Source organism: Stigmatopora argus, chromosome 18, assembly GCF_051989625.1.
Source record: "Stigmatopora argus isolate UIUO_Sarg chromosome 18, RoL_Sarg_1.0, whole genome shotgun sequence".
In the NCBI taxonomy this organism is placed as follows: Eukaryota; Metazoa; Chordata; class Actinopteri; order Syngnathiformes; family Syngnathidae; genus Stigmatopora; species Stigmatopora argus.
In genome coordinates this window covers 1,938,065-1,951,055 of record NC_135404.1, presented here as the reverse complement: position 1 = coordinate 1,951,055, position 12,991 = coordinate 1,938,065, and the positions used below count along the sequence as shown (strand labels likewise).

At 42.1% G+C, this 12,991-nt stretch overlaps 1 protein-coding gene across 3 annotated transcripts in view; it reads left to right on the top strand.

The window, feature by feature from the left end:
- LOC144092541 (1-phosphatidylinositol 4,5-bisphosphate phosphodiesterase delta-3-A-like) overlaps nucleotides 1-12,991 on the top strand; it is a 102,022-nt gene that overhangs the window by 22,511 nt on the left and 66,520 nt on the right. For all 3 annotated transcript variants that reach the window (XM_077625420.1, XM_077625421.1, XM_077625422.1), the window contains 2 exons: nucleotides 3,385-3,514; nucleotides 3,607-3,832. In XM_077625420.1, the coding sequence (XP_077481546.1) occupies nucleotides 3,385-3,514; nucleotides 3,607-3,832 (356 nt within the window). The remainder of the gene's footprint in view (nucleotides 1-3,384; nucleotides 3,515-3,606; nucleotides 3,833-12,991) is intronic.

The window sequence follows — 12,991 nt, the reverse complement described above, 5'->3', positions numbered from 1 at the left end:
CTTTAAAAAAATAACAATTCAGAAAAAAATACACCTGAAAAAAATCTGTGAAACCGCGAAACTTGAACTGCAAAATGGCGAGGGATTACTGGGTATAAAAGGAATGCCAAAATTAAAAAAAAATAAGGAAATATAAGGAGAAATTAATGAAGAAATAAATATATAAATAGATACAATGATAAATGAATGAAATTAATTAATAAATGAAAATTTAAACGGTGGGGTGTGGTTAGCACGTCAGCCTAACAGTTCTGGGGTCGAGGGTTTGGTCCTAGTTGGATGTTCTTTTCTTAGTTCTGAACAATCTGGTGAATCTGGTGAAAAAAGTGTTAACAAAAATATAGGCAAGACATTATTGAAGCTTCCATGACCAGTTCTCTTTATTGGCTCGAGAAAAGGCAAGATTCCCGTTCTGACTCCATTTCTTAAAGCCTTCATTGCCTCCACTCAAAGTGGGCGTTAAACTAAACATTTGTTGAGTATGTCTAGACAGGTCAGGAATGATCAAATTAGTAAAAGCTTCAACACTGCCAGAACACAGCTAGCTAAATTGTTTATACAGCAAACACCCAGAGTTACCTGCTGTTTTTCACACATTGTTGTGAAGACTCTCCCCAGACACAATGATCAAATTAGTGGCTATCACTTTGGTACACAAACCTTTAAGTTAATTTTTTTAGCAAATAATTCACAACAGTCCTCACTGTGTGGAGTTTGCATATTGTGCCCAGGCTTGTGTGGGTTTTCTTGTGGTACTCCGGTTTCATCCCACATCCCAAAAACATGCTTGGTATGCTGATTGAACACTCTAAATTTCTCATAGGTATCAGTGTGAGCGTAAATGGTTGTCCATCTACTTGTGCCCTGCGATTGGCCACCTATTCAGGGTGTCCTCTGCCTGGTGCCCATAGTTCGCTGGGATTGGCTCCAGCACCCCCCGTGACATTTGTGAGGATAAGCGGTTCAGAAAATGGGCCGCCTGTTTGTAAACTACAAACTGAAAAACAAAGGCATTTTTTCTTTGCCTTTTCAGTTTAGCAGTTGAACAGTAGATAAACTTTAGTTTTTTCATAGCAAAAGGGAAAGTCAAAGGCAATCACCTTTTTAGTTTCCTTTTTCCGAAAGGATTGCTTAGTTAATCAAATGGCGTTTGGAGCAGCTTTCCAACTACGAATAGTAATCAAAAGCTGATGCTTTCTAATGCAGTGTTTCCCAACCACACTGGTGTGCCGTGAGCGATTCTCAGGTTTGCCACAGGAAATTGCAAGAAGTCATACATACATCGTAATATAATCCAAGAGAGAAATCTCAATATTAAGAGATTAAAATTGAAATATGAAATAATAGATTGTATTATAACAAGATTCAAATTCTAATATTATGAGATTAAAGTCATTTTGTTGCTTATTTTTATGTAAAGTAAACCGGAAACTCTTTGGTTTTCCGAGTTTCAACTTTAGTCGACGTTAAGTCTGTGAGCCCAAAGCTGGTGGTTGAAGTATTATTGGGAGGAAAAAAAGTCGTAATATTATAAGATTTAAGTCATTTTCCTCTTTTTACGGTACGTGAACCGGAAGTTTTTGGATTTAAGGCGCATCAACATTTGGCGACGTAAAGTCTCTGTGAGCACATTACGTTTTGCGTAAGAAGAAAAAAGGAGAAAAAAGTCAAAAATTAAAATAAGGTTAAAAATGTTGCATTCATTATTTTAACATCAGTCGAACTTTAAGATGTTCGGGGTCTGCGGACATCAAATTTAATGACGTTAGATTGGTGTGAAAAAAATAAATATTAGGATCCAATTTTTTCAAAAGCGATACATATCGTGACATTTTGTATTGGAATCTATCATCTGATATACATCTGTTACTTATTTTATATTAAAAGCACTATATATGTCAAGAGTTGGTAGCATACCCCCCAAAAGACGAATTTTGAGCAAATATTTGTCTTGAGATACGAGACAAATTTTGAGCAAACATTTATCTTGAGATATGAGACAAATTTTGATATACAAGCAGACAGCGGACGCGAGAGGCTGCTCATCAGAACATCATGGGCACTGTCTCTCTCCCCGCAACTCCCTTGTGTAATGTCTCTCTGGTTGCATCTCCCTCGTGTAATGTCTCTACGAGCACTGGGCGGAGCGTTGAATTTTTTCAGTGTTTTTTTTCCCCGTCGCTAATACGATAGGAGTACTACTTCCTGGGCAATTTGGCAAGTTGTCGTGCGTTATCCTATTGTGAGGACATTTGTGTGCATCATTTTGGGAATATTTTGAAGGGAATACAAAAGCAAACCTTGATAGGTTGCATCTGAAAGTCAGGGTGGAGGCGGGGCAAATATAGCCAACCTGGGAGAAGAAAGGTATGAAAATTTAAAACAAAATTAGAATTAAGTTTAGTGTAAGGTTAGATTGAATTTATTTTTGAGTGTGTTTGCATCATAATCCAAGTTTATTTAAATGTGTTTATGTTATGTTACGAGCGCATTGCTGTGCAAAAAGTCTCCACTCCTTGGTGCACTAACCTCGGTTCTAGTACCATGGAGTACTGCATACTTCTAGCAAATGGAAGGCCGCGAGGTGTTGGGAGATGGGAAAGCAAGTCTAGCATGACAATAAAAATAAATGACGAAATACCGGAAACAGAAAGTGTATTTTCAATTCGAGGGATGTTTGATTTCCTTTGATGTTTTATAACTTGGATTAGATTTTGTATCTTGCAAAAAAGGTTTCTCTTCAAAGCTTTTCATAACCTTGATATTTTCTATATTGACACATTCATAAATAGAGGTACCAATATATAACATCTCACATCATCATGTTTCTGCAGGGTTGATACCTGATATTTCTTATTTCAAAATTGACCACAAAAAAATCACAGGAAATAGTTTACTATGGCCCAACACTAGTAAATGTACATCCCATATGTGTAAGTCTTGTCTATTTGGTTTCAACACATACCTTTTGAATACTATATTATCCTTTATTCATTCATTTTCTGTCCCGCTTAACCTCTCAAGGGTCGTGGGAGTTGCTGGAGCCTATCCCACCTGACTTTGGGCACCAGGCGGGGATCACCTAGAATTGGTGGCCAGCCAATTGCGGGGAATACTCACACGCATAGCTAGAGCCAATTTAAAGTGTTCAACCAGCCTACGCTGCATGGTTTTGGGATATGGGAGGAAACCTGAGTACCCGGAGAAAACCTTCACAAGCAAACATGCAAACTCCACACAGGAAGGTCTGGACCTGGAATGGAACCCTCGATCGCTGAACTGTGAGGCCAAAGCACGAACCTCCGGGTCGCTCCTACTATTTTCCCCTATGTGGAAAATAATATTACCAGAATGTGACAAGTTCCTTAATAATACATTTGTTACCTGGATCCAGGCTTACCTGAGTTGGGCTGATCAGAATAATGATGATAAGATGAGCTATGAAGAAGTGCAGTTATTGCTACAAATGATCAATATTGATTTGAATGATCAATATGCCCGTGAACTTTTCCAAGTGTGTAACTGACACGTTAAATGTTATTTCTATTTTTTTAATAAACACAATTATTAACATTTCGATATTGTATCTTACTCTCTCTTGGACAGAAATGTGATAACTCATCTGATGGCCGATTAGAACATAAGGAAATTGAACTCTTCTGCAGAGAATTGCTGCGTAGACCCGAGCTGGATGCCGTCTTTATGCTCTATTCTTCCAACGGATGTGTTCTGTCAGCTGCAGATCTGCGGGATTTCCTGAATGATCAAGCAGAGGATTCTTCATTCATACATGCCCAAAGCCTAATTATCACGTATGAACTTAATGAATGGGGTATGCTTTTAAACGTTTACTTTGAGTCATACATGATGCATTTATGAACTCCGTGGTAAATTCCACTGATTATCTAAATTACCAATTAACAATGATTACACATCTTTATGAACAATTAAAAAACTCAGTTTGAACCTTATCACATTGATTCAACTATTAGTTGCCGTAATTTCCGTGCAAAGGAGTGCAGTTGATTATAAACTGTACTGCTGAATCATCTTCCATACCGCACATCCTCAAAAGGGTTACGGGGGTGCTGTAGCCTAACCCAGCTGTCTTCGAGCGAAAGGCAGACTACACCCTAAACTGGTCGCCAGTCAGTCGTAGGGCACACGGAGAGACAAACGACCATCCGCTCTCCCAATCATACCGCCAACAGCGGGAATCGAGCCTGCACCTACCCGTATCGAAGTCAGGCGAGTGAACCTGTACACCACCAGGCGGCTATCACAATCTTGATTCATTCATTTTCCAAACCTCACAAGGTTCATGGAGCCTATCCCAGCCATGTAGGGGCACCAAGCGGGGGACACCCTGAATCGCTGGACAGCCAATCGCAGGGCACAAATACATGGACACCCATTCATGCTCAAACTTATACCAAGGGTTGAGCTGGGCGATATGACAAAAATTATCACGATGAAAAAAAAAAATTCGATATGGATAATTAACACGATAACTATCACATCTTTTTTGTTTCAAATTTGAAACTTTTGGCCGTGTTATTGTCCTTTTGCGTTCATGCTCTATTGCTAACATGCTAAAAACACGTTTCCTCATCATCCTCTTCTAAATGTTGGTCTGGAACTAGTCTTCATCTCGCATCAGCACACGCATTCTCTGTGGTGGTCGGGTGGTGTAATTACAGTTTAAAATTGAATTTTCGTCAAAAGTTTTTAATATTATCGTTAACAAAAATTATTTCGCCCAGCTCAACCTAAGGGCAACATAAAGTGCTCAACCAACCTACGCTGCATGTTTTTGAGACATTGGAGGAAACCGGAGTACCCGGTGAAAACCCATGCAAGCCAGGGAGAACATGCAAACTCCACACAGTGAGGACCGACCTGGACTCAAACCATCATTATACAAGTATAATGAGATTTAAAGCTTTCACAAATAACAAACAAACACAAGTAAATAATCAACAAATAATAAATACATAATCAATAAATAAGTTATAAATAATAAATAGTCCAAGTGAGATCAGCAGAGCGGAGCGGCTTTGTTCCGTCTGAAGTCCAGGATGAGTTCCATGGTTTAGAGATGTTCAAGTTGTTGAGAGTGCCCCACTCCCTCAGTGTTTGGACTGAACAACAAACAAACAAACAGATAGATAATCAATATAAAGTAATCATGAATAAATAATCAATTAATTTAAAACTAAAGATATTAACATTATAAAGTTGTTCTCATCAGTTTTATTAACAGGAATTAAATAATTCCCCCAAATTATTACAAAATCTTTTTTTTTCACACCTTTTTTACGCCTTCAAAGTTGATGTCCGCAGATCCCGAACAGCTTTCAGTTCGACTGATGTTAAAATAGTTAATGCAACATTTTTAAACGTATTTTCATTTTTTGGACTTTCTCCCAATATTACGAAAAATGTAATGTGTTCAGGGCAGCCCGGTGGAGCGAGTGGTTAGCGCATCGGCCTCACAGCTCTGGGGTTCTGGGTTCAAATGCAGGTCATGTCTATTTATGTAGGGTTTGCATGTTCTCTCCGGGCCTGCGTGGGTTTCCTCCGGGTACTCCGGTTTCCTTCCACATTCCAAAAACATGCAAGGTAGGCTGATTGGACACTCTAAATTGCCCCTAGGTATGGGTGTGAGAGTGCATGGTTGTCCGTCTCCTTATGCCCTGCAATCGGCTGGCCACCGATTCAGGGTGTCCCCCGCCTCTAGAGAAGCAATACCCGCACGGGGAGCATTTTATTTTGTATTTTTTTACTAGATTATGTTTATGGACACCTGTACTATGATCTTCACTTGGCGGCTTCAACTTTCGCAGCTTCACTGCGTCACAGATTTTTTTCTCGAAAAAAGTTCATAAAAATGTGAAAATCCACGCTGAAACGCGCAAGCGGAAGCCACACCCTTGTCTTCCGCTTGCCATTAGGAAAATGGTGGAAGACAGAGGACTTAGCACTGAAAAAAAATGGCGGGAAGCGGGCGGTGGCCATCATTTTCATCCAAAAATAGAGCTTCTGAGCGGCCGGGAGACGCTGTGAGGGTCGATTTTTTTATCAGTAATGTGACCTTTCCCCATTGCGCTTATTTGAAAATAAAACTTGCTCAGCGAATTGGACGGCAGAGAGCATCAGCAATTCTTTTGAGAAATGAGAGCCCTGGGCGAGTTACGGTGGATGCCATCGGCCTTGTCCGAAAATAGAGCACTTTTGCCGGCTGGCGAGGATGGTGGCACGTCGAGGCAGAGCAACGTGGAAGTTGAGATTGGGCTGACCTCGTTGCACTTATCTGAAAATATAGCTCCCTTGATGGCTAATTGACGATTGGACGATGCGGAGGAGCGAAGTAGAAGTTTAATTTCCCTACCAATCGGCCGATAATTTGACGGCCCAATCCCACGGCGTCAGTCTTGGCTTCGGCGGTCCACGCCCGCAGCATCGGCCGGAGCTTCGGCGGCCCGTGCCCGCAGTTTCAGGCGGGGCTTTGGCGGCCCCTACTTGGGGTGTCGGCGTTGGATGGAGCTTCGGCGGCCCGTGCCCACAGCGTTGGCTGGGGCTTCGGCGGCCCCAACCCGCGGCGTTGGCCGGGGCTTCGGCGGCCCGTGTCCGCAGCGTCGGCCGGTGATCCGGCGGCGAGCGAGGTCTTCCCCGGAACAGGCAGCGCCAAGTTTTTTTGGAAGAGGATACCGGACATTTTTATTCAAAAACGAACTGAAAATGGCAGGTTTCACATGGATTGCATGTGTGGGGATGCTGCTGGCTGCCTTCATGGAAAAGGCAGTTCAACCGTCCTTAAAGGTTTTAAAAACAAGAACTAAGCACATGTTTTTACAGATTTGTTTATAACAGACAATGGTGTGTTTTTAAGTCGTTTAGTTACTGTTGGAATAATGATTAATACCCTTAAATCATTATTAGTAATATTTAATTAAAATTGGAAGACATCTTTCAACATAACTGCTTACAACTTGCAAGGAAAATCACTCCCAACGCGTCTTCGTTCGCAAGAGGATTCTCCCGAGCGGCATACTCTTCGGTCCATTTAGCGGCACATAACCAAAACATTCAAAGGTAATCTGATTTAAACAATTGCATAAGCAAAAACAACTGTCTCAACAGTTTTGAACAATTGTATAAGCTTAGCCGAATAACATCATAAAGGTTATAAAAACAACTGTCACAACAATCTGTTTTTATCGGAACACCTGCGTGAGAATTTGCACAATAAGCATAAAAAGTGACCCGAGCGGATCGTAAATCAAAACAACGGCATTAGAATTTGCACCAGTAAGCATAATAATTTCTTTATAGGGTAAACTGCCGGCGTCCCAGACAAAACAATTTATGAGTCCTTCGTAGATCATTGCGAACTTGCATCTGGGTGCCTGGGTTGCGAGGTCTATCTCCCAGTAACAGTCCTTGAGGTGTTATGTCAACAAGCTGGAGCCAGCAGGGTGACCTCGAGTTTGTCCCAGTCTCAAATTAAAGACACTCTTATACAAAAGTAATTAAAATGCTATAATATCATCATGAATTAATTCATAGCCTTATTACTTATAAAAAATGCTTACAACACATATAGAAACATTCCATGATAAATCCAACAGTTACCTGACATGTTAAGTCTGGCGAGTACAGTAATTCCTCGAATATTGCGGACAATGGACCCATGGTTACACAAGGACTTGCACTAAAACTCCCATTCACGTTTTTTGGATTTATATCAAGCGGAGAGGTATGATTTTTACTGTGAGTACAGTATTTAAAGTAGTTACATTTTTAAATATAATAATAATAATAATAATAATAATAATAATAATAATCGGACATAGGCCCCTGTTGTAGTTATCACAACACAAAAAGCCTACTTGTCATCACACGCAGAAACTGCGTGTGACGAAATTGATGGTGCTTCTCCATAAGCTACGTTTACTCAGCAAAAGACCTAAATCTAGTACAGACTTGTAATTGGCATTCTGCTATTGTGGATACAGGTCGCTTACCTCTCGCTTACCTCTCACTGTCTTCCACTTACCTTACTTCAGTCAGCTAGTAGGAGGCAGATCACCACCCAAAACCTCTTTTTATATTACCGCAGAAGGGAATGTGTGTTATGTTACCGCGAGTTTAGATGTCTGATGGATGTGGGGAAAAACTGTCCTTAAGCCTACTTGTCCGTGCTTTGTGGGACCTATAGCGTCTTCCAGAGGGCAGCAGCTGGAACAGATTGTGACCAGGGTGGTAAGGGTCCCCTATGATGTTCTTGGCTCTGCTGAGGTAACGAGGGCTGGCAATGTCTTCCAGTGAGGGCAGAGAGCAGCCGACAATCCTCTGGGCAGTGTTAATCACTTTCTGCACGGCCTTTTTGTCTGCCGCCGTGCTTCCAGCGTACCACACTGTGATGCCGTACGCAAGGATGCTCTCTACAGTGGTTTTATAGAAGGTTATCAGAAGCTTGGTGGCCAAGTTGTTCTTCCTAAGTACCCTGAGGAAATGGAGTCGTTTCTGAGCCTTCTTCACCACTGCCGTGATGTTTGTAGACCATGAGAGCTTATCCGTGACGTGGACCCCCAGGAATTTAAAGGACTGGACCCTGTCTACACATACTCTATTAATGAGGAGTGGGGCCAGATCTGTGCCGTGTCTGCGAAAGTCCAGGATTATTTCTTTAGTTTTCGTGGTGTTCAGTGTGAGATTGTTCACCGAGCACCACGAAGACAAATTGTTGACCTCATCTCTGTAAGCCGACTCATCCCCTCCTGAGATGAGTCCGACCACAGTGGTGTCGTCAGCGAATTTGATGATGGCGTTAGACTGGTGGGTGGGTGTACAGTCGTATGTGTACAGGGAGTACAGAAGAGGACTCAGTACACAGCCTTGAGGGGAGCCAGTGCTTAGTGTAATGGAGGAAAAGATGTGGGGACCAAGTCTAACAGTCTGTGGTCGGTTGGTCAACAAGTTCTTTATCCAGCAGCAGATTGAAGAGGATAGTCCAAGGTGGGAGAGTTTGTCAGTCAGAATGTCCGGTTTTATGGTGTTGAAGGCTGAGCTATAGTCAATGAAGAGCATCCTCACGTAGTTCCCATGGTGTTCCAGGTGGCTCAGTGCTGTATGAAGAGCAATGGCATAGCATCGTCAGTGGACCTGTTTGCTCTATAAGAGGGATTGTATTCCTGATATAGCGGGCTACCAACTTTTCAAAGCACTTCATGATCACAGGCGTGAGGGCAACAGGCCTATAATCATTCATGCTGCCAATGGTTGGCTTTTTGGGGACAGGGATGATGGTGGCAGATTTCAGACAAGATGGAATGATGGATTGTTGCAGGGAACAATTGAAAATGTATGTGAAGACTCCAGCCAGCTGGTCAGCACAGGCTTTGAGCACCTTCCCAGGTACTCCGTCTGGGCCAGCAGCCTTCCTGGTGTTTACAGACCGCATTACCAGTCTCACTTCCTGTTCCCGGAATGTCAGTGTATTGCTGCAGGGTGGTGGTGGGGGTGTTGAGACTGGGTCTGATTTGTCAGTCTCAAAGCGGGCAAAGAAACGGTTCAAATCCTCCGCTAGTGAGGCATCTGCATTAACCGACATATTATTGTTATTGTAGTTGGTAATATGTCGTATTCCTTGCCACATCTTCTTTGGGTTATTTTCTGTAAAGTGCTCCTCAATTTTTTTGGTATATGCTGCCTTGGCCTTTTTAATGCCTCTTTTCAGCTCAGCTCTGGCAGAGGCGGAGTTACGGCATTTGATGAGTGCCTGTGTCTCATTGGTCATCCAGGGTTTTTGGTTAGGAAAAACCCGTATTCGTTTATCTATAGTGACGTTGTCAATGCAGTTTTTTATGTAAGAGAGTACAGAGTCCGTGTAGTCCTGGAGGTTGTCGTGTACAAAAAGTTCCCAGTTGGTGCGGGAAAAACAGTCCTGCAGCCGAGAGAGTGCGTCGTCGGGCCAAGTTTTTATTATCTTTATTTGTGGCGTTGTTTGCCTACGGAGTGGAGTGTAAGCGGGGGTGAGAGATAGGCAGAGGTGATCTGATCCAGCTAGATGAGGGAGGGAAGTGGCTTTATAAGCATGTTTGATGTTAGAATAGACATGGTCAAGAGTTTTGTCTCCTCTAGTATTACAATTTACGTATTGAATAAACTTAGGTAAAACAGTCTTTAAACATGCCTTATTGAAATCACCAGCGACAATAAAAACTCCATCGGGGTGGTCAAGCTGTTGTTTGTTTACAGCCGTTAGCAGGAGGTTAAGTGCCGTGTTAACGTTAGAATTCGGAGGTATATAGATAGCCGTTGCTATGACGACATTTAGCTCTCTTGGTAGATAATAGGGCCTACACCGTATTGCTAATAACTCTAAATCCGGGGAACAGTGAGTGTCAATAATCTTACTGTCACAACACCATTCATTATGTATATACATGCACAGTCCTCCTCCCTTGCTTTTGCCTGTTAATACTTTTGAACGGTCGTTTCGAAAAAGCGTTCGGCTAGCTAGCGATACCGCAGCGTCGGGGATATGCGGGTGTAGCCACGTTTCTGTGATGATAATAATATTACAGTTTCTAACAAAGCTGTTGGTAGCAATACGAAGTTCCAACTCATCTATTTTGTGGGTGATGGATCGGGCGTTGGTCAAAAGGATACTAGGAAGCGGTGCTCGGTGTGGTTGTTGTTTCAGCTTAGCAGCAAGGCCCGCCCGGCATCCACGCTTCTGTTTTCTGTCCCTTCGCCGCCTTCGACGCGCTTTTGGTGGGCTGGCTAGCCACGGAGATCCCGGAGAGTTTGTTGAGAAATCAGATGTATCGCATATCCTTCGGATAGTGAGTAAATCCTGGCGACTGTAAGATAACGAACGACACCGAACTGGAGAGCTTAGAGCCGCTGCGTCAGTGCGCGCCGCCATCTTGCAAATCCGATACATTATACATTATATTTAGATATTAATACATAAGAGCAGGGGTCTCAAACCGATTCCGCAATGGGCCGCAGTGTGTCCTGGTCTTTGTTTCAACCGATCCAGTGTCGACAGTTTAACCAATGACGGGGCTTCTAAAATAAGTAGCAAGTGGCTGCAATCAACTGATTACACTTGCAATAGGTATCCGCTTGTTCACTTTGAATGCGGCCCTTTGAGGACCGGTTTGAGAACGCTGCCTTAGAGATTTTTGACATGCTTGTAGCTGTAATACTTAATAAATATGCACTTTTGGATAATTGCACTTGTGTACTTGTATTTCTGTATAGGCTCAAAAACATGTATTGTGGTTGTTATAATGCAACCTGTACGGCCCGGTGCTTGTAGATATATTTACGCAAGGGAGATGCGGTGAGAAAGACAGTACGATGCTGTTCTCATAAGCAGCCTATAGCATACTTGCCCATCTGGTATGCTTGTACCTCAAATTTGTCTCGTATCTCAAGGCAAAATTTGAGACAGTGCCCATGATGTTCTTATGAGCAGCCTCTCGCGTCCGCTGTATGCTCGTATATCAAAATTTGTCTCGTATCTCAAGATAAATATTTGCCTGAAATTTTACTCGTATCTCAAATTGCTCGTATGTTGGAGTGTGAGTGTGAATGGCTGTCCGTCTCCTCGTGCCCTGCGTTTGATTGGCCACCAGGGTGCCCCCCACCTTGTCCCTAAAATCAGCTGGAATAGGCTCCAGCACCTCACGTGGCCCTTGTGAGATAAGTGGTTCAGAAAATGAATGTTCAAATTATATTTGTAAAATGAAATATGTAAAGAATCTTCCAATTAGGAGAATAACACAATGCAATAGGCTAGTGCTAAAGTTGAAAAAAGTATTGATTTTCAAAAAAGGTGCTGGTTCGTTTTAAATGTCACTTCTGGATGTCCTTCACATTAAGGTTTAGTTTGGACAATTTTTGTGTCTTTGAAATGTATAGGTCATTCAGTCATTTAGTTTCAGACCTGCTTCTAATCATGATAAGATAAGATATAATGATGATCCATAAAATGTCTCAGTAGCTCACATATTATCATGTTTTCCATAAAATGTATCAGTAGCTAAAATTTCTCAATTTTTTAAATTACTTTTTCTTATACTAGACAAAAGAAATAAAAAGTCTGCTATTGGCCGACTTATTAGCTGCTAATTAACTGCTAATTTGAATTCAACAATTGAACACAAAACACTGAATATTATATCACAAGCCTAGGGAGAACATAGACACTCCACATAGGAGGACCAAGCTGGGTTTGAACCCAGGACCCCAGAACTGAGGGCGATACGCTAACCACCCATCTGCCGGGCTACCTAATTTTAATTCAAATTAGTGAATAATTATTCAACAGTATCAGTGAGTCTCAGGTTCGGTCATGTGGTGGGGACTGGAAGGATGCCCACTCACTGCAGGTTCCATCTCGTCCTTTAGCCTAGACAGAGGAACAATCACAGCGGCAGATTCAACTGTAGGTCAGAATGACACATAACAATGCGCAGTTTTCAAATTGAATGCTGACGTGACTTTTGTCTTCACTCTTGGACAGTGGCCCCAAATTTCGCCACCCGGGACTGCTCGCCACACATTGTTTGCAATTTGTATGGGCCGAGGGCCCCACTTGGTGATTTTGAGTGCGAATGATTGTCTGTCTCTCTTTGTGCTGTATGGCTGACTGTCAACCAGTCTGCAGCATAGTATGCCTTTCGCCCAACATCAGGTGGGAAAGGTTTCATCAACCTCTTCAACCTTTGTGAAGATAAGCAGTTTGGATGATGAATGAATGAATCAAGTGACTTTCACTCATAGATTATGATTAATTCCTTTTTCAAAAACCGCTGACAACTCTTATTAACCTAAACTATGCTATCTTGTAATGTATATAATAATAAAAAAGGCATTGACTTGCAGACCACACATTTGCTTAATTGTTACTGAAGATACTGCAAAATACTTTCCAAAGGACTTTTATTTGTCCCAAGATTGCAAGTTTGAG